Raw genomic sequence first — 22,803 nt, 5'->3', positions numbered from 1 at the left:
AGAAATATTTAACTGTTCGCTGATTATTCATCGCATATTGGGTAAGAGCGATTGCGTGAAGTCAATCTAGATCGATCACAATCTACTCGGTTACTTTTTTGTATTTTTAATTCGGTTAATCTCAGGATTGGGATCAGGTGGTAACTTACTGGTGATTGGCAGGCGTTGGATAACCAGTTAGTTCATGGTAATAATTGGCTCGAACATCGCACATTGTCATAAATGTAACGGATCTATTGAGGTTTGTATTACCACTGGCGGATACAGTCACTGGCACTGCTCTCCTTTTATTGCCAGTAATGCCAATACCGTACTGTTTCTTTTTAATACTCATTATATTATATTGTGATAAATTACATACCAATTAATATCAACATTGACCTTTCTAGCGTTTTTGTGAAATTCCTAATATTTTAATCGACTTTAAAGATTAACAGTAAAAACAATATTAATTTTAAATTCGACATTTAGAGGTTTATAAATACTAAGCCGCTTTGATAAATTATATTTTTAAGGAGGTACGAGTACAAACATTAAATATATAAAATATTGTTATACAAAGTAACATTAATTTGAAAAATAATAGTATTTAAAAATATTTTCAGTTTTTTATCAAATCTTTACGCACGAATAGAAATAACATTTACTGCTACAAGCGGTTGTTATCAAAGTCATTAATGATATTGAAGAAACATTGTGAATGTAAAAGTGTTAAGGCGATCACTTAAACTGGCCAATGACAGGTTGCAAGCCCAGTACCTAGACTTCCTTAAAAAAACTTATTTATTAAAAAATGTTGAAATGTAAATTAAAATATGTTGATATCTATATTTATATACTCATAAATATATGTACTTAAATTTTTTTATCCCGACACTTTTTAAAACAAAATGCAAATACCTTGTTTTTATTATTTAAAAGTATATCTGTGAATGTGTATGTTATTTTTGGAATGTTTACTCAATTATTTTATAAAAATTCCATTTTACACTAACATATATCCCATATTTAAGCATTTCTTTCCGTAGTAGATTTTTTTTTACCGTCACCAGCACCCATTTTTGTAAGTCTTCTTCTAAGATTATCCGAGATTCAGCTCTGACTGAATATTTTTTTTACTTTCCTAGAACAACTCTGGATGAACCTGGTTCTGGAATTAAATCAAACACAAAATATCTATCAGGAAATAAAATGCATTTGATGTTTGACAATACAGGCCTTTAAGTATACGCGTGTACCTACCAACAACAATACCTTATTCGGAAGATGACAGATACCTCTGGATAGCATACAAATAATGCGATTATATTATCCCATGGTACACGGTAACCCATGGGGTCAAAAGTCAAACCCGCTAAGAAAATTCTCACGAAAAGGTTGACGTCATTTTGTTTCACCTCTCTTTCTGCTAAAATAACAGTGAAATATCATTTTCACGTAGCTATCTCCAAGATTTAAACAAAACATAACTATGTAGACGTTTTCCCCTCCCCAATATTATCTGAGATGATGGTAATTATTTTGTCAGTGCATTCCTGCTTTCTCTCTTACATATAACGCGATGTCAAGTTTGCTAGTAAAGATGAAAGAAGTGACCGTCTTAGTGGGGTCCTCTTGTGTGGCCCGAGGGACACTTCGTGAGGAGTGTGGGTGAGAGTAATGGCTGGTGACTGGGCCCAGATCTAGTACTAACGAACAAAATCAATAAATAATATGTCATTATTATCTTTACCTCCACTCACTCAACTTTCTAAAAAATAAATTTGCTACTCAAATTTCGATTGTCAGCGATATTTAAATGAGGAGCTATTGACTTTTTTTTTGTGACTCCGATGCAATTGTCAGAAAAAAGTTTTTGTATCGCGTTTCATTATATTTTTTTAGAAATCCATTCGGGCGATTTCTTTATTATAAATAACTACTGGGAAAATATCATATTTATACTTTCTTTTCACTGATATTTGAATGCAAAATTTTCACCAGCGAATGATTTAAATAAACATGCATTAATTTACGGAGCCAAATAACTGAATAATTTTGTTCTGACATTTAATGGCGGATGTCCTAACCCGATAATTTTTATATTTAGGTAAATATATTCATAAATTTGACATGTAACTGCTTCTCTCGGAAGTTTTTAAAGTACCTAATTTGAATAGTTTATTGTAGTGACACTCCTCTTGTGATATCACCACACCCATTAGAACGCAAATAATAAGCGAACATGGGATATGGAGGTACGACTCTTCTCCGCACATTCTACGCGTACATTACCATCGTGTAGTACCTATTGCACACGTCACATCCATAGTCAGGTACTCGGAGGTATACACACATTCAGATTTTACACAATAGATACGGAGACTAAAGCTTTAAATGCCGTTTGAATACAACATACCATACAGATTTCCGCGAGTGTCAATGGTCAATGTCACTCGATCTATATAATTCAAATCCAATCGGATATTTTATAGCTATCGTACATGTAAAAAAAAATCATAACGAATAAATTATCTTTAATTGCTCATTAAAATATATTTCAATTGATTCTGGCTCTTGAAGTTACTTTCATCGAGAAATGTAAGCAATAAATTATGATAATTTTAATTTTATTATGAATAACATGATCAACTGTCGCCAGTCGCCTATCACAACGTCACTGATACTAATTTAACATTCTTCATACTCGGACGGTTTTAAATTGAATGTATATTATTTTTTAAATTGCTACACTTTTTTTCGATAATTAATGTTTCCAATGATGTATTTCGATTCTGTCAATTAATTCATTCGATCGAATAAGTTTATAAAGAGAAATCATACTAATGCCTTTAATGCGCTTTTTATTATTTAGTAGGTAAACTTAAATGAAATATTATTGTATTTTAACAATAATACAAGTGAAAGTTTTAGATGTGTTTTATTATAATCTTATCGAAATTTGTACATAATAATCCGACACTTAAATACAATAATCATTGTCAGGGTGTGTTTTATAACGAGGTAAGTTTGACTTATAAGGAAATACTTAGTAAATAAAAATTAATAAAGAAAATTTGTGAAAATCTTTGACTTTGAGGAATAAAATCTAAATAGCATAGGTAATAACATCATTTGGTTTTTTTCATACTTATGTACCTATTATTTTACATAGTATTATTATTAATATTTCTTATTCCTGAAATTACGCTTCTGTGGTATGGTCAGCGTGGTGGAGGTCCCGGGTTCGATTCCCAGGGGGGTGGAAATAAATATTAATGATATTCTCTACACTCTGGACTGGTCCCTGAAGCGCAGGAGTGATCACCTTGCCTTCATGTAAGCAACGATCAAGATAATTCTGCTTCAATACGATGCAGTGCCCTATGCACCATTGGGTGTTGATAAGGGTTAGGAGAAGAAGAATTCATTAAATAATTTAAATATTTTTACTGTTTTTCATTTATTTGTTTACATTTATTCAGGGGTCTTATTTAAACAAAAAGGTCCCGGAACTTCATGTCAAGCTTTTTACTAAAAATGTATTCAAATATCAATTAAATTTTCATTACAAAACTGTATTTTATCATTTTGGGAAATACATAAATAAAATTGTATTTACGAAAGAACAAACATGGTTTCGTCTAATTGATTTTGAAAATTAAAAAAATAAATAAAGATATATCCGTGAAAAAAAGCTGCCGGTTACATGAAAAAAAGCCCTGCATTTATTTGTTTTAAAATTATCGTTCAATATAAACTCCTTTTATAAAAAAAACTATATTATTTTAAAAAAAAACATCCGCTATGATTGATTAAACCTTTTTTAGATATACATCACCGGTATATTTTTAAGCACGACTTGTAAATCATACAAGGGCAAGGCCAATGTCAGACGGCTGCGGAACATGCGCCACACTAACAGAACGCACCTTCACCTTTCGGGAGCGGTGATCTTCGACAACAAATTTCTCGTTGTCCATTTCACTCGAACGGAACGTCCGCGATATCCTGAAGAACCGATTTTAATTTCAATTTTCGGTATTTTAAATAAAATACAAGATAATATTATGCACTGGGAATCGTTGAGAGGTTGTGGGTAAAAGTATTTAACCTTTCCAGGAGTACAATAATTGATGTCCGACTTTCTCTGGAGAGCGGTTTTTTTTTTACATCAAGTACATGTATGTATTTTTTAAATCAAATCTTTTGTATTATGAAGATAGAAATTATGTAAAAATAATTTAAATAAAAAATAAAGCTCAACATCTCTAGGTTTTATTTTATGACAAAGTTAAATACAAATATCCTCAGATGTCATTTCTATACAAATTACATCATAACAACTGACAGAAAGACTTCGACGTTCGTTAACGTCGATACTTCTTCTAGAATAATTTACACCGACGTTTATTTACGTCCATACTACCGGAAAGGTTTTACCCGTTTTTAAATTGTGATTTCGTGATGGTGCAGAATTTTTAGCTGAGAATTCGATTCTTTACTCTCCTACAACTTGATTCCGATTATCTATCATTTGGCCCTTGCTTGTCTTCTTCTTCACCACCAGCTTGTAATCATTCGCTTTTCGACTTCTTCAGGCTTCCTTCAAAGTCTTCAAGTCACCTTAGGGTTTTTATATTATCACCTGTCTCTTTAAATGTTGGGGTGTTTAAGGTTGAGACAGACTATTTTCTCGCCGTTCCCTACTTGCCTAGTCTATTTCCGCATTGATTTGGAGATGACTTGATAATGTTGTGTCTTCTTTGGTAGGTGATTTTGTTACTTCCTGACAGCAACTGGCAGCAACCGATCTCAATGTCTGGCTCAACCAAAGCATCCTTCATCGCTTTCTAAACAATATACTGAATTTTCAATATATTAATCAATTATATTATGAACTAAATTTACGTGTTTGACGATTTATTAAAAAATAAATAAAACTTCCTCTTTTATTATTTTCCTTGAATTGAACCAATTTTGTTTTTTCGTTTTTTGCTTTGGTAATATTTTTTTTTACTTTTTGTCGATGAACTATCTATTTGTACATTATTTCAAAAAGCTCTTCCCTAGGTGCCTACATATAAGAAATAATAAAGCTAGGTAGGTACCCGCCAACTGCATTCCGAAACGATTCCCTTCCCTATACGCACTATCAGTGCTATGATTCGTTAGGTCGACAGGTAGACGAATATTATAATACGTGCAGGTACTCATTTGCATTCATTCGGAGAATTTAAATGAGGCATTTGATTACACGTTCGTACTTTCACTGAATCATCGTTCACGATGATAAATAAAAAGTCCGCAAAAAGTCGGGTTCAACGGTCCCGCTCCGTCGCGAGAAAGTGTGACCTAGTATGTAGTGTGAATGCCGATGCTAAATGTATGGTTACGCGTCGAGGCAATCGCTTCAGGTGTAGCGGGCAGCGGGCAGCGCGCACAGGTGTTCCGCGGTCGGGGCAGGTACTCGCTTCTTTTAGTTTTTCCACCTCGCGCTTCCTTCCGGCCGCGGCTCCTTTGGCAGAGGCGGCTGAGAAAGTTGGGCCGGAAAAGCGAATACGCAATCCGGACCACATGTCCCACGTGCTAATTGCCAGGAGACCCGCTAATGACTCCGAATTCTTTGTTTTCGACGTCACATGTTGGGAAAGTCCATATTTACATTTGTCGCGCTATAACCGGATACAAGGCATCGGAATTGTATTTTTGGAAACTATTATTTACATATTTTAGGTACACACATTTCGACGCCGGGAAACAAAATGGGTTAAGCGTTAGTAGAGGATTTTACAGCGAGGTTTCAACGATTTTCATGGACTGATTTTTACAACAACAAAAAATATCTTAATCACTTAATTTGGGGATTTTTTAAAAGCGGATGTGGAACTGTAAAAATGCACGTCAAGTTGATATTTTTCATGTAAAATATTCAACTTTATAAGTTTAAAAATAATGCATTTTTAAACTTATAAATACATTATTTTTTGAAAGATCGCAAAATTCTCACCTTCGCTTGTATTTGTATTAAAATTTTGACTAGTGTAATTTTTTATTATTAACAACTATTATTATTAACTTAAAAAAAATACTTTGTTAAAAATCACAAATTGATTGATAGCAAAGTTTTAAAGTTATAAAATGCAAAATTAGTGAAATCACTTTTTGTATCTTTTATATATAATGAAATATACTCAACCTATTATAAAAGTAAAATATATTATAAAAAAAATATCTCATTCATATCGAGCAAACTTGAAGCTGGCAACTTCAGAACGGCTGATGAGCCTTACAAATCAGATTCACAGAAACAGTATTTGATGTCAAATAATTCAATAAAACAGCCACATACAGTTTTTTCGTTTTCCAGTGTAGATGTACCTTAAAGCTTTTGGGATATGGTTGAATACTTTTGAGGCGCGCGGTCATCGCGGTTCATTAATTATTACCGGAATAAAATACATGAACAAACATGTTATATTAACCCTAGATTACTAAACTATCCTACGAGTGACGTTATTACAAAGCATTCGTTTAAAAAATACGCCATAGAAATACAACGGAAATAACCATCAAAAACTTTTATTATGTAATAAGTAATAGTAACACTTTTCTCGAATGTTTTTCGCAGATACTTTGTGGCACATTTTATAAACTTTATAAAATAAAACAAACTTTTGAAATATAGGGTAATTAATTATAACCTAACTATGAGTATTTCAATGTTTTAGAATAAGTTCATAAATCCGGAGGATGACAAGGTTCTTGTCGAAACCGGTTGGAAAAAGTGTACCAATAAAAAGTGGGTAAAACAAAGTTGTTTTTTTTAAAAATTTATTTCATAAATAGTAACACTCTTTGGGTTTAAGAGATCACGTAATACTAAAAAAAATGTACGTTAGGTACTGTGAAACAGGAGGCGCGGATCGACGCGAAAATTGTTTTTTTCCAGGGATCATCATTTTAGTACATAGTTTAGTATTCTAGGGTTAAGAGTCGAGATAAATTATCTGATAAACAGCACATTTTTATACCTTAAAGATTTTTGCAGAATGTCATTTGATGTATATTTACATAATAAAACGTGACCTTTAAAGCTATTTGAATCATTCCACAGATGCCAAAACACCTTATATCAATTATAAGTTAATAAAAAACAAGAACGTAATAATTTTAAAAAAAGTGTATTCACATCATTTTTGGGTATGCCCAAATCCTTGTTCACAAATCTGGGTTTCTCCACTTTTTTTACATTTTGACATCATAGATAACGAAGAATATATGTAGAAGTAGAGTAGTAACAAGGCCTATGACATGTCATACGCTGGTTAAATGATGACTGTACACACCTCTACACATGATTGACAACCACACTACTCATTTTTTAGAATACCAATGTACCTACATATTATGCATTTTATGACGCTTCATGTGTGATTTCACTGGAGCCAGCTGATTGAATTTATGATATGTGTGGATGTTCCAAAAAAAAATTTATGAGTTGTGTGGTTGTCAATCATAGGTAGAATGGTGAATATTACACGTGTGTAAAGTGATCACTTAACCAGCCTATCATCAAGTCAGGTCATAAGCCCTGTAAATTCTTAGACCTCTAAGAATTTACAGGTCTAATACAAATACCTTTAAGTCTCCCGTAATAAAATTCAATTCAAGTGTAAGTTGTTCCGTAGTGGTCACGTGTCGAAACACCATTTTTATTTCGTGTACTTGCGATGAAAGTGACCAGTCAACAGCTTTTACAAGTATGTAAAATAAATATTAGGGTACTGATGAAGGAAATACCAAACTGTCACTCAGCTCAAACTGCCTGCTGCCCACCGGCAGTGTGGTCGGGCGGGGGAGGAGGGGAGGGGCGGGCGTGACGGAATCCAACCACTTCGGAGCGCTTTCCAAATATTCTCACCGGGCTTTGTGCTTTCCAAATATTTATTTAAATATTGTATTCAAGTCACGGTGCCCCAACAATAGGCGTCTGTGTGGCTCCCGCTGTTGCGGCGCTACACGCGGGTCTTGTCTTATCAAGGTGGCACGTGTCGTATTATCGGCTGTATGCAAAATATTTAACTTAATTATTATCTAGCATAGCAGTTCTAAACCTGTGGTACGCGCACCACCAGTGGATAGTTAGTGGTACGCGAAAATTAATACGTTATAGCGGACATAAAAAGTTTAAAAAAATTAAACACAAAAATATGAAAATAACTCCTGTAATTGGAGATAATCCAGATTTTGTGAACAAGTATTTGGACACACTCAAAATGTTGTATACAAAAATATGATTTAAACCTTTAATGTTCGATATTTGATTTTACATACATATATTTTCTATTAATATGGGTAATTTTTTGGGAAAAAATTGCCTGCGGCGAATTAAATTTATTTAAATAAATAATTTTAAATCATTCTATGTATTTAAAAAAAATACTACCCACTACTCATTCCGCATCATTTTCAAACACAAATGTTTGAAAATGATGCGGAATGCATCGAAACACGTGTCACAATAGATTTAAAGAAATAGTGGTATTTACTAAGTAAATTAAAAATGCATAGATTTTACTACAAAGTGACTGCCGAATCAATTAATGAAATATTTTACTTAGAATGATTTTTCCCTAGAAACACGACGTAAACGTGTAAGAGCTGAAACTATAATTGATTTGATTAAATAAATAAAAATTAGGGTTTTTAAACGTTTTAATTATTTTTTTTTTAAATGTAGGAGGTTAAAATAAAGTTACGTTTATTAAAAAAAAGAATGTTATCTGCAAAATAATTTCAAAAAATTACTGGAATTAAACAAAGCTGTTGATTATTTAAATAATCAGTACCACATCTCCATACGTTCACTTGTCACAGGCGTCCAGGCACTTGCTTACAAAGGAGGAATGATAATATATATTATCTTATTCATTTACAAACTTCTACATTCTTGATGTTTATAATAATTAATAAGACTACATTATATTATCATGCAAAAAAGTAATTAAAAGCAGACGTTATATTGTTTTTAAAAGTAAATGATATAATTTTATAGCAATTTGTTATATGTTTACTCATACACGTATTTTACACGCGCTAATTGTTTAAATTTTTCACCACTGGTTCATTGTCAGATGAATTTATAATAAAAAAAATTCTGATGAGTTTATCGAGAAAATAATTTTTAAGATATGTGTATTGGACTACTATCTAAAAAAATTAAATCGTGTATCCAATTTGTGCATTTCATTTTGCTAGACATCACCGGAAGAGCCGTTATTACGACTGTTATAAGCTCGGTTTTTTGCTGGATATACCGCCGCGTTAATTAGAGTAATATTTTTTTAATACACGTATTCTTAATGTAGTACGCCCCCCGCATGGAGAAACAGTGCAGTGTCGAGTGTCGACCGGTCCCTAACTCGGGCTAACTGCCGATAGTTGATAGCGACATCTAGAAGCAGTCGCGGTCTGCCAAGTCCAGCCCAGACTGACCCGCTTCTACAATACATAACTTCCCACACATGCTAGTCTAGAATGCTACATTATTGTTTCAAATAATAGCTCCATTAGATGTAACATACCATTTGAACATAATGATTATGATTAAGCTTAACTTTAATAGCAAAGTTGATTTCAATTTTCACACGCTCCAGTTATCCATAAAAGTATTCGGCGATTATTTGAGATGTGCGGAGATGAGGTCATTTTTTTGTTAGTGATTTACCGGTCCGGTTAAAAACGTAAAAAAATGAAACGTGAGTTACCGTTTTATTTAGTGCAGCCGAAAGCTGTAAAAAATATTACAGTATTTCGTTTGTGAGATTTTTACGGTATGTTTTAATAAATGCACTTAGCATAAATATCAATTTAAGTGTCATTTCTTATTCGATACTTATAATATTTTATTGATTTTATTTCACAGCAGGAAATCTAACTAAGTTTTCACATTGTTTAAACGCGTTGGATAACAGATTTTTTATATTTCATAAAACCTATTAATGTTTTAACATCATATTGATTACAAACAAACGTACGTTATCATGTTTTGATACTTGGTATTTATTTCCTCGTGTGTATATACCACATAAAAGTTATTATGGGCACAAATAGAGCACGTTGCTGGTTTTTTAATACGATTTATTAGAGACCGATCAGTATACATAAAATTACACACGATGTACTCGTAAATAAGTAATCAATAAATTTGACTAAACCGCAGCCACATGTTGGATACAAAAATATAACCGTTATCCGTCCCAAATAACTTTTGATGAGAAAAATATATATGTCATCTATACACGGTTTATTACTAGTATTAGCTAATTAACATGGTTAAGATTTATTATTTCCTTTAATAGTATCATGTTAACGATGGACATATTTAAAATTGTTCGTACCAGAATGTGTCAACGAAAAAAAACCGCACTTACAGGAAACATAAGAATAAGTTACTGGTACTTTGTTAAACAATTAACACACATAATTAACGTTAAAGAATGAAAAAAAGGTTTAAAAAACATAAATATTTAGCAGCCATATAAATAGACCGGTAGCTCATTTAATAAATAAAATTTAAAAAATCATTATCTAATATAGATAGTGGTTACACGGTTACGTGCCAAAAATTATCAAACACCATTTTTTTTATTTATACGAAATGTTGAATAAAAAAAACAGGATACAATTTTATTTAAATCGCTCTTTAGCAAATTAACGTTTCCGCGCATCCAACTTCATTTGTTTGAAATTAACGGATATGTTAACAATTAGAATTTACGAATAATACGAAATAAAAGAAAAAAAAACTAGCAGACAACATAAACGTTACCTTTCATAAGTGTCAAAATGGATTATTGAAAATAATGCATGTTTGAGCATATAAACTATCGGATTTTTTTCTTGGATATGATATCCTTCCATCATCCATTTTCTCCCATGTGCTGGAAAACCGAAACAAACGCAACCATATTCGTTGTGTTTAGAAGGATTTTCAACCCAAACCTAACCAAAGTTTTAGCGAGACAATTAGTAGATACAGATTTAAGATGAATGACATTACAGGGATGCGTTTTTTTACTGCGTCATAAATTAACACAAAAATAAACTTAATAACTACATAGGGTCAAACAATGGATGTGCGGTGCACAGTTTTATGTTGAACATTGGGTAATGACATAAAATCACCAAAAAGCTAATTAGATTTCTAATTGTTATATTGATTTAGCTAACCTCGGGTGACTAATTGTTCTGGATTCTAACTGTCAGGAACCTCGTGAATGTCAGTTAGTATGTCCTATTTTGTTTTTTTTTTAAACCATGATCTACCCGCAGCGATTATAGAGTCCCGGGGACTCTTTGTCAGTTACGCACAGAGGAAAATTTTCAAAATATTCTTAAGGAATAACATTTCTATGCAGATTGATGAGGGGGGAGAGGGTGTATAGAGGCCGACACATCGTCTCCACCCCTCAGGATCCTTAAAAAAGGGTATCCGGTGGCAGAATTAGTATTTAAAATTTTAATAAAAAAATAACTGCAAAGTATAAACATTTATTTCAATGACTTTTACTAAGAAGAGAAGTGCGGATTTTATTTCTTAAAAATTATTTCGTAAAAATGTTGACCGTCAAGTCGGACACACTCTTGAAATCTGGCCTCAGTTTTCCGTGCCACTCGCTAGAGAAGTGACGTTGTTTGCAGTTTATTTTTTATAAAAAAAATAATGCTAATTCTGCCACTGGACAACCTGTAACTATTTTTAAAAAAAATACATAAATTAGTTTTAACAAAATTAATTAATAAGAATATCCAGTCTCGGCGGTGTCGGCGAGTCTGCGGTCGGTGGCTGCAGATCGCCGGTCACCGGTGAGTCGGTGCTCGCTGCTCGCTGCTCCGTATGCTCGCACATCCGCATGCCGGCCCCAGCCCCTGTTCTACAGCCATACTAACATCATTCACAGGCCGGAGGGACCTCACTTCCTCCGATACAGCACACACACACACACACACTCGCTCACTACTGACACACATCACATGCAACGCGAACTCATTTTCTTGCAGACATTATTATGACGTGTGCGAAAGATATATAACAAACGTATCGAATCTGTTAATCTTGTTCCATTTCTATCAAAATATCGTACGGCATACCCTCACGTTATGTACTGCAACCGATCGAAGAAACTGCTTCGTCCATATTAAATACCAAATATGTATTTAAATAATGTTTTATGTTTTATAAAAAAATGGTTTATGTTCAAGCACTATCTACCCTCTGATCGCAAACAGATATATAAAGCATCAAACGCTTCGACCAATATCACTAGTCCGTTCTTCTTAGTAATAAGCCCGCCAATGTACATTTTTATTTTCTGTACATGAAGTTTAAATAAATTAAAATAAAATACGACAGATTCAGTATTACATAAAATATGACTTACATTAAGTAAAAACATGATTTTGTAGTAATATTAAAACGCTTTTAATATGTGTCCAAATAATTCAATACGAAAGCGCTTTCAGGAAAATTCGACGGTTTTCCAAGTATTATATTTATAGATAGATTATATTGCCAAGCTAGATAATTTTAACTGATTTCCTACCTAGCACACAAAATTGGGTTCAATTTAAAAGTTGGTATTTTGTAGTAATAAATAACAGAAGAAACTAAATTTTATTATTGTGATAGCGATTTGATAAATCGTTATATAGTTCGCGGTAGAAAATTTATTATATTTGAATTTTTTTGTTATATTATAGTTTATTTATAAAAGTTCATGTTTTGGTTAGGCAATATATGTATTATCTTTTCAATTTATTTTTACGTGGGTACTATTCGATTACTATTCGATAACTATTCGATCATGTGTCACTATGAGTCGACGAAGGTTTAGTATGTATTTTTCGTTTCTGGTGATGAATATCATAAACGTTAGAATAATACAAGAGTTATGTAATCAGGAAATACTTGCAGAAGGATTCGTTGCGACATATTCGTTGTGTAAAATATTCAGGCCTTCCTGGATTACGGCATGTGTATGCATAATTTTCAGGAAGTAAATATTATATAGTTCATTGATGCATTTATGATACTAAATGAAAAGGAAAATCTTCATCCTGTCTAATAGATCTAATCGTATCGAATTTGACTTTTCAAATATGATAGATAACAGTTTATGAAATTATTACTTAGCCTCTTAACCATACATAATGCGTTTATTGTTTTGCCTATATCGCAGGAGTTACTACTTTTTAAAATATGCGATTTCTCTGAGGTTAATTTGGTTAAACACAAGTTAGAATATACCATTCATTTGTTTATAAACAATAATTGTTTCAAGAGAATGTAAAAAAATAGATTAATAATATTTTGACAACCTAATGGCGTAATTTCAATAGGAGAACAATGAATCAATTTAAGAACTTTCGATTTAACGACATAAGTAGCAATAATAAATATGAAGGTACCCATAAAACAATTTGTACACGGCTTTTATTATAACTGCGTGGCCATTAAACCTTCTGCACGAATAATATTGTATAGTGATGATTTGACGCCCTTCACTCGCATAATAAGGAGTTAGATTCCATTCTAATGCCGCTATCTGGTAGTGGTGTCGATTGATCGGAAGATTGCCCGATGCAGGTAGTTGTGTGCATTGGATTGCCACCTCGTTATAGCGACAACACTACAGCCTTTCGCTTTCCTCCTACAAGTAGGTTGTGGGTCGTCGTACAATAGGACGTTCACCCGATGATAACGTCTTGCCGTAATAGGAATGAGACGTGCTTTTGATTGAGGTTTATCTGCTAACCAATAGAACACTTATCACATTCTTGCGTGTGCATTATATTAACGTCGATGAACCGATTTAAACACATGTTGAAATCATTAGATGCCGTCGTCTTTATACAGTATTACTATTATCGATCAATCATGCGGGCCGATTTTAAATCCGGGTTTGTAAATTATTGTATTTTCATAAACTTACAATGAAATCTTTTTTATTTGTATTGTGGGTAATTCGCGTTTTTGTGATATTTAAAAATGATTTATTCAATAAGAAATAATAAATTCTGTTTTTATTTGTTTCTTAAGCATTATCGTTGCGCTATAAAATTACATTTTTACAAACCAAAAGGCATAATTTCACAAACGAACTCTCGTAAATTATTTTGAAACTGAGGTGTGTTGAATCTATCTAGACTTAGAACAATGGATGTAAAGTGTTGCAAGGATGTAGAATACAGAATTTACCAAACAATTCACAATCCTACCATTATCTCTTGCGTGTTTTTTTTTACGGTAAAACATCCTAAAGTATACAGTTTGCAATGCGTGTTTAAAAACAATAGGTACCTACCGAAGCGGCAGTGAGATGTGTTCGGGGTTAGATGGTATTTGTCAAATTAGTCGCTTCCTCAATTTGGGTATAATCGGTTAAAAGTCGTGATGGGAGGGAAATGCTCCTTGGAAGTGAGAGTGCAGAGTTCTTATCTGAATGGCGTGACACTCGCAAGGGAAAGTTAAAGCTTTCGAAAGAGAAGCATCTGAAAGCGAATAACAACTTGTCAAATTCATTTCGGCTATTGAAAGGCGTATTGCTCGCTACCTCTGTATCTGCCGAGTACTTAAAAGTAAATGGAATTACTTACATACATTCATGTTACAAGTACAAATATAAATAAACAAATGATAAAAGGTCTTTACATCATGGAATAATTGACCACACGTATTCAATTTTTTTTAAACATTTACCAATGTCTGAATGAGATTTTCTTTTTAGAAAAGGTGAAGATATCATATTAAAATATTGAGTGAGAACTGTATGCTTTGGATGGTTGCTAAATTTGTAGGTATTGGGTTTATAGAGACGACTACACGAGTACATTAAAGGTGAATTGTGCAGCTCACGGAGTTTTCCTGGGTTCACACGGTACGAATTTCCTGTACAATGCAAAGGTATCACTTTCACTAAAATACAAGATTAGAATACAACATGATTTGAACAGATTATGCATGCCCATTATTTGATGTCGGGAGACATTTCATGATAAATTAAAGCTGATCTTTTAGAAACCTTACACAATGAAAATTCTTTTATATTTTTAAACGGTTGAAAACTGGTTATATGCGGATATCTCAATTGTGTAATCTTTTTAAATAATTAAATATTATAGAGTTTCAAGTTACCCGATAATGAAGGTTAAAAGTTAAGGCTATCGTAAATTGCAGTCACATGACTCAAATGTAGTATTATGAAAATAAATTAGGTAGAAGTATATAAGAATATTTTCCATTCCCATGTGGCAGTAATGTCCTTCACCCAGAGCTCATTACGTCATCTGTATCCCATCAATTATGTTGCACTCATATACTCAAGAATCTTGAACGCAGAACTGATCACCTTGTCTTAAGTAATTGACGATTAATTTGATACCGTTTTGACTCAATGCTGTGCCCTATACACCATTGGGTGTGCATGGATTTTTATTTATATATTTATTGGTAGTCATCCAATAAGGTATTTAAGCGGTTAAAAGTAAAATATATACTTGTCTTGTCATCACTTTAAGATCCATCAAATAAGAAAAAATCCAGTTAATAAAGATTCAAAGTTGCATATATTATTTTATACTTATACAAAGTTAAGTATCCTTAAAATTTATTTTATGAAGAAATGTGAAGAAATTTAGTCATTTTCTATTTACAATGAAATGATGATTCGACGAAATATTGTTTGAATGTCATTTTTTTATATTATTAAAGTAAATATGTTCGTTTTATTTCGTTAATTATACTTTACGAAGGAAAAATAACGAACGGAAATTCAATAGATATATTTAGTAACATGTTGTTAATTTTTTAATATTAAATTTCCATATTCATATGATCGTATTCTTTTGTTCTTTATATTTTCCGAATGAAAAAATCTATCTTGTATCCTTTGTACGGAAATTCATTAGGTAGATATATTTGGTGACATTTTGTTAATTTTTGAGTGTCAAAATACCATTTTTTTAACTAAAGTTTCCTTTGCAGATGATGTTAAGACACTTGCTGATGTTGGCTCTGGCCGCCGTGGTCGTGTCCGCCCAGAGGCGACTCGCCCTCCCCGACCCCAGAAGCTGTGCTAACCGTAAGTTATTACTAAGTTATTTGCAGAGATACCTCTGATATCACATATTTCAAACTGGAACTTTCTATAAATGTCAACCCCTACGTGTACGGTGGATGGCTTATTGATGAATAATGCTGGTTAAAAAAAAAAACAAAATTGAGTCATTATTTTCCGGGACAACATTTGAATCATGAGTCAAAAATATCAAAAGAATTTATTGGAATATAAATATATTGGAATACTATACTTATCCGCCTCCATAATATAGTGGTCCATAGTATAGTATAGTTTGTGCGCCTCCGTGGTGTAATGGTGGGCGTGTTTAGCTACCGTGCTGGAGGTCCCGGGTTCGATTCCCGGTGGGGGGGGGGTTAAAATAAATATGAGTTATTTTTCACTCGTATATTTATTTAATATTACCCATGACTGGTAACAGAAGCGACGACTGAAGACCTTCCCTTCATGTAATTAACGATCAATATATCAAGGCCTCGGGGCAACCAGTATCCTATGCACCATTTGGTGCGGATAAGAGTTAAAAGAAGAATAATTATTTCGATATAATGATTTTTTTTACTAAATGCATTACACAAAGACTATAGATAGACCAAAGACGTGAACGATTATAATTATTATTTAATTGTGTGCTTAATTTTCTTCATTTTTCAAAATGCCGTAAAGCTAGTCCATTCTATTTTTACCATGGCAAAATTAAATTGATGTATTCCTCTCATTATTTTGAAGTTACACAATGATTTCTGACCTTCACTGGACTTCTCACAATATGCACTTAAAGTCGCGAATTAAATTCACTTAAAGAGACTTTAATGGCGGCTGACATTGTCACACTTTCGACACAGTGGTTTATAAATTGTACAATAGAATATGAAAAGAAGAACAAATATTATGTTGAAACCGTAACAAGTTACGTGTGACGTTGTCGTGTAACCAGGTTAGCTCTTACGGTGTGACGTACTTGAGGTAGGCTTTAGTTTTAACAAAAATAACATCCCTTTTTTGTACATAATATAATAATTAATATTTCAACTACTGAATTTCTACTTTCTTAGTATACATCCTTCTTCAGTTTTACTATAATATATGCAGTGGCGTGCACAGAGGGTACACATATATACATATATATATATATATATATATATATATATATATATATATATATATATATATATATATATATATATATATATATATATATATATATATATATATATATATATATATATATATATATATATATATATATATATATATATATATATATATATATATATATATATATATATATATATATATATATATATATATATATAAAGTGATAAGTATTTTTCATTAATTTAAATCACTATGGTATTTAACAAAGGCAATTGAAATCCGTAAACATTATTAGATTTTTTAATATCTTACCTCTGCAATTCCACAATCACAACTTTCGTTTTATTCTAATGACTTTCTTTAATTTTCAATAGCAAAGACGATAATACAATACATTGAAATAATCTGAATAGTAATTGATGATATAATAATAAATCACGTACGCGTGTATTCATAAAACCTACTCCTATACATATCACCGCGAATTCAATGTCAGTAATATCATTTCTCCTAAATTGTACGAGAAGCGAATGTTCGTGAAACAAGTCTGTTGACCCTGTAACATTTAGAAATGGAAATCTCAGAGCTGACCTACAATTTGACGATTTGCACGTATTTCAGAAACGGTCAGTTGGTGGAAGTACGAGTACAACGACCCACTGAGATATTTTAACTTTTCACCGAGAATAGCGATCGTATTAATTTTATATTTCAAAATGCAAAAAGGGCGTGTGAAAAGTGCACGCCGTAGGTTAATGGTTACTACAGTCACAAATATACCTAGCCAAACTTACTTTCTCTAATAAATCAGATACATTCAAAGAACTCATCAGTTTTATTATATCGTTATACACACCTCCGAGCTCCGTTCAATTAGTTATGGATAATAAAGTCATCGCCTCAGATTTCTGTTCATGTGGAAAGTGTCACGAGAGGGAGATCGACACGAGATAATTTGTACATGTTTCAATTTTATACGTACCTTCCATGTACCTTCATTTTCTATCCACTTTTATTTCAAGTATGTTTTATATGCAAAGAAAGAAAGACATTTTTTCAATTCATTTTAGATTACTTACATTTAAAAAAAGTTTTTTCGTACCTTTATTAGCAACACGATAATAAAGCTTTGAATTGAATATAAAGAACGGGAAGGCAAGTTGACAATCTTTAAAACTAGGGTATCAGTATATTCGTACTTAGTTGGGGTTATGGAAAGTGGCGTAAAATGAATCACCCTTTTGGAAGATGTCATATTTGACATTTCGCTCACTCCTTTCAAGAACGTCATAAATCAAAAAACGTCAATTTTCAGTTGTGCATGTTTTTGGAATGCCCAGAAAATGTACTATATCCCAGCAAAAGCGACATATTTTTAACTTAATATTTACCCGCTACAGGGCAGAAAGTGTTGTTTTTGCATTTTGAAGAAAAGTTATTGTTTAATTATTTTCTTGAATATACTAAATATTTTTTAAATGGAGAAAAAATCTTCAGGTTTTACCTAGAAAGATCTGTTGCACAGTAAAAAGTTCAATAAGTGGCTTGATACTTATTTTTAATACATTGTATTATACTTTTAAACTTTAAAAACGTTCTACTGAAAAATCAAGTTTTTTGATTTATGACGTTCTTGAAAGGAGTGAGCGATTTGTGAACTAGGAAGCTGCAGCATACAAAAAGGTTAAGCTTGGCGCAAAACTAATCATCCAATTTTGTCTTTAAATAACTTTTTTTATTAAATTTAAAAAGAAAAAAAATGTAAAAGAAATCTTTATTTAGACCTTTACAATTTTATCTGTTAAGTGGAAAAGATGATATCCCTAATGTGGCTGCCGCCCGTGTTGTTCACAAATGTCAAATATGATTGACGTACGACGCCATTTACAAAAATTATAACATTTTCCAATAGGGTGATTAATTTTGCGCCAACTGTACAAAACACATATTATTGACTTATGATCTACGGATGGTGGCATAATTAAAAATAGATTTATACAAAAATTATGTAACTATTTGTTCGCGCTTTACGGAAATGTGCCCGCCATGCTGTAACAGGTTAAACGTTCAAAAGGTTTTATGATTGTGAGAAACTCTCACGATCTCCTCCAGATGGAAATTTTTTTCCACGTTTTCCATGGTTACGAAATTTTATTGGGCTTATCAATTTAAACGTAATTCGTGTAATATTCGAGTACCTTTATTCTATAACAGTATATACCTTTTTGTAATTAAGAAAGTAACGTGTATAATTGGATTACTCTACATTATAATTGTTATTGCCCATTACAAGAATTACCACTTTACGTAATCCTGTATCATAATTTCCGATATACAAAGATTCAATTTGAAGCATAAATGTATATTTGTATTGGAATATTATGATTTATTAGTTGTTGCGTACATACACGTTACAGCGATTACCCTCTTTATCGCATTAAAATAGTATACCGAATAATCAATAAATCAGAGTAATAAATAACTTATGGTTCTAAAATGGTAATAAGCATTAAGGTATATTAGTGTTTTTTCTTCTTCTTCTATTCCGTAACGGTTTATCTTGAATAAAAAAGAATGGATCACTAACCCATGATTGAATTTCTGTTCTATCCCGTAAACATAAAAGCTAATCCCGTGAAGATAATTTCACGAATATATTCGCAACATCTCGTTGTTTTCTAATTTGAAAGAATCCATCCATATAAAGTACTATTCTACGATATGTCTGATTTAACTAGCAATAATCTTTAAAAATAATGATCAATAATATGAATAGATACTTATTTCCTTCATATTTCCTTCTTATTATGGCGTTTATAATAAAAAACGTGAATTAGAATTATTATGGATGGTATATAGATTTTTATAAATTACTAAACCATATCCGCTCCCCAAGTGGAGCTCACAAACCGTCTCCAGGCTTTTCTGTCGGATGCCTTTTTCCTTTGCATCCTCGTCAAGTCAGATCCGCGTCAGATCCGTGATCTAAAGTTCAGACGAGAACTGCCGACGAATTGTCAGCAGTATATGGTATACATAGATTATTCAATAAAATTAAGATAGATTCTACTAACCGAATGACTTTCATTGCATTTATATTCTATAGATGTGTATCTATATTTTGTTAACTTTGATTATCTTTTTTACGTAAAAAATATAATAAAATACTTGTGTTTGTAACCAGGTGTACGGCACTCCACATACCGGGACGCCCGAGGAGTGGCGCACTCGTACTTCTTCAGCTGGGAACACGCCCCAACCCGCAGTCTGGAGGTCGACTGGCTGGACGCCAGGAACATCTGCAGAAGGCACTGCATGGACGCCGTCTCTCTCGAGACCCCGCAGGTACTAGTGACATACTATGTAAAACGTAGCGCTTGCAGGCCTGAATTTATGCTGAGCTAAAGGACATTTTGGGGATTCATAATAAAACTTTTTATAAACCCCATTTTAGAAATAGCGCATAAAAAATAAATAAAATTCAAGCGACTTTAAACCTAGGAAAAGTGAAAATTTCATTACTTGATTCAGCAGTCACTTTGTGGTAATATATTTCTATCTATTTTCAAATTTAATTTTACATTGTAAATACCATTATTTATTAAATATGCTGTTGAAAATGATGCGGAATGCGTCGAAACACATGTTACAATGGATTTTAAGAAATATTAGTATTTATTTAATTGAAAAGGTAAAAATTCATGCATAAGTGCATTTTTTCGATATCACGAAGTTGTTTAAACTAATATTCTGACTTAACCTGTAAACTTATACAATTACATAAATACGAGTATATAAGATCTTACATCATGTAATAGCCTTGAATTTTTCAAATAATTTTAGAGTTTTTTGTTGTTGTAGTGACTACTTACTATCATATTGCATTAGTCATATTTCTTGCACACTTGTATTCGTAAAGACAATATATTTTCAATTTATTTATGGGACTTTCCGACTCCTTTATTCTAAATCTAGCCCAGTCTATCTGAAAATGTATTTTTCATAAATATGTATGAATTCTTAGTTACTTAGTTATATTCGAAACGAAGTCGTGATGTGAATACTAAAATGTAGAATAGGAATATCGGAAATACGTACATTTCACCATCAATTGTAACCGTTGAAGTCTAGAAAGTTTGTTCAGTCAAAATTTGTTCGTTTTTCATTTAATTTAACGCTTTATTTTCTATGAAATGAGTTCACCAATTCCAACTTAAGAAGTAAGTTAAGGTTCATAGATATTAATGAAAGTATTCAATTAGTTTAATAAATAAACAAGAAGTAATTGTAAGAACCGTAAATTTAATTTGATTTACGTGAAATAAAACCGCAGAGTAAATCACTCGTAAATAAGTGGAAGCTTAATAAAGAAAATAATAATAATAAAAAAACCGCAGAGTAAGTGATGCGCAAATGGGTACAAATGGGAAAATTAAAAAAAAATGTCCAAATCATCGCAATTATCTATTGTGAACAGTTAAGGTAATTGACGTTGTGACTTCCCTTTATTGCGTGCGGCAAATATTATTTTATATGTAATATTTCTCCAATATCTCGTTAAGCGCCTGTATAACGGCATCATGCATAACACGATACAAGCACTACCGTATTTTACTCATTTTTTTCTTTAAAAAAATTGTCTCGCATCTGAATTTTCATATGCGTCTTGTACACGAAATTAATATAAAAGTGTCCAATGTTTGATTTAAAATTACCGTTAGTTTTACAAATAACCATATATTCAATACCGCTGGAAATCAATTTCTATCTAGCTATATTAAAGTGATGGGAATCGTACAATAAAACATGTAGTCCACCACACGTGCATTTGTAGTACACATAAACACACTACAATATGAAAAGGATGACACAAATTCCATGTTTAAATGTAAAGGTGGCTAATAATTTTGCGAAATGCAGGAAAATGAATTCATCAAGCAGCGCATCTCGCGCGGCAACGTGCGCTTCATCTGGACGTCCGGGCGCAAGTGCAACTTCGCGGGATGCGACCGCCCCGACCTGCAGCCGCCCAACGTGAACGGCTGGTTCTGGTCGGGCTCCGGAGCCAAGATCGGCCCCACCACGCAGCGCAACACCGGCGACTGGAGCGCCACCGGCGGCTACGGCCAGCAGCAGCCTGACAACCGGGAAGCCGCTCAGGTACGACTCTTCTCATATAACAATCGAGGAATACCGGCTTAGGACTAATCACCCGGCCTTCTTATCATCAGCGATCGAGTAAACACCGCATCGATCCGATGCAGAGTTAACTTAGTTACCCTTAGTTTTTCCCTTTACCTCCATCCCTAAACTCCCTTTTCCCTTTCCCTTCCTTATTATCATCAATTTGTAATTTATGTTTATTTTTTTTAAATGTTCAAGTACTATCTACGCTATGATTGCAAACAGCTATATGTATATGGTATCAAACGTTTTGACCAATATCACTAGTCTGTTTTTGGTTGGTTGGAAGATATTGCTTTTTAGCAATGAGTCCGCCAATGTACTTTTTTATTTTCTGTGCATGAAGTTTAAATAAATAAATAAACTTCTTCCGTGGTCTCAATCCTGTGGATTGGTCAGT

General features: G+C 32.6%; 1 protein-coding gene across 2 annotated transcripts in view; it reads left to right on the top strand.

The window, feature by feature from the left end:
* LOC148313523 (uncharacterized) overlaps positions 1 to 22,803 on the top strand; it is a 29,779-nt gene that overhangs the window by 5,776 nt on the left and 1,200 nt on the right. Inside the window, exons 1-4 of one of the 2 annotated variants that reach the window (XM_088261878.1) lie at positions 2,871 to 3,003; positions 16,028 to 16,124; positions 20,404 to 20,564; positions 22,140 to 22,379. In XM_088261878.1, the coding sequence (XP_088118004.1) occupies positions 2,914 to 3,003; positions 16,028 to 16,124; positions 20,404 to 20,564; positions 22,140 to 22,379 (588 nt within the window). In that variant the 5' untranslated portion in view covers positions 2,871 to 2,913. Of the gene's footprint in view, positions 1 to 2,870; positions 3,004 to 16,027; positions 16,125 to 20,403; positions 20,565 to 22,139; positions 22,380 to 22,803 lie in introns of those variants that run through there. The other variant, XM_088261886.1, reaches the window with a different exon arrangement.

This window comes from Brachycentrus maculatus, unplaced genomic scaffold (assembly GCF_059751285.1).
Source record: "Brachycentrus maculatus isolate JH-2025_06_01 unplaced genomic scaffold, ASM5975128v1 h1tg000010l, whole genome shotgun sequence".
NCBI lineage: Eukaryota > Metazoa > Arthropoda > Insecta > Trichoptera > Brachycentridae > Brachycentrus > Brachycentrus maculatus.
The sequence above is the reverse complement of the archived record's forward strand: the minus strand, read 5'-3'. Positions and strand labels throughout refer to the sequence as shown.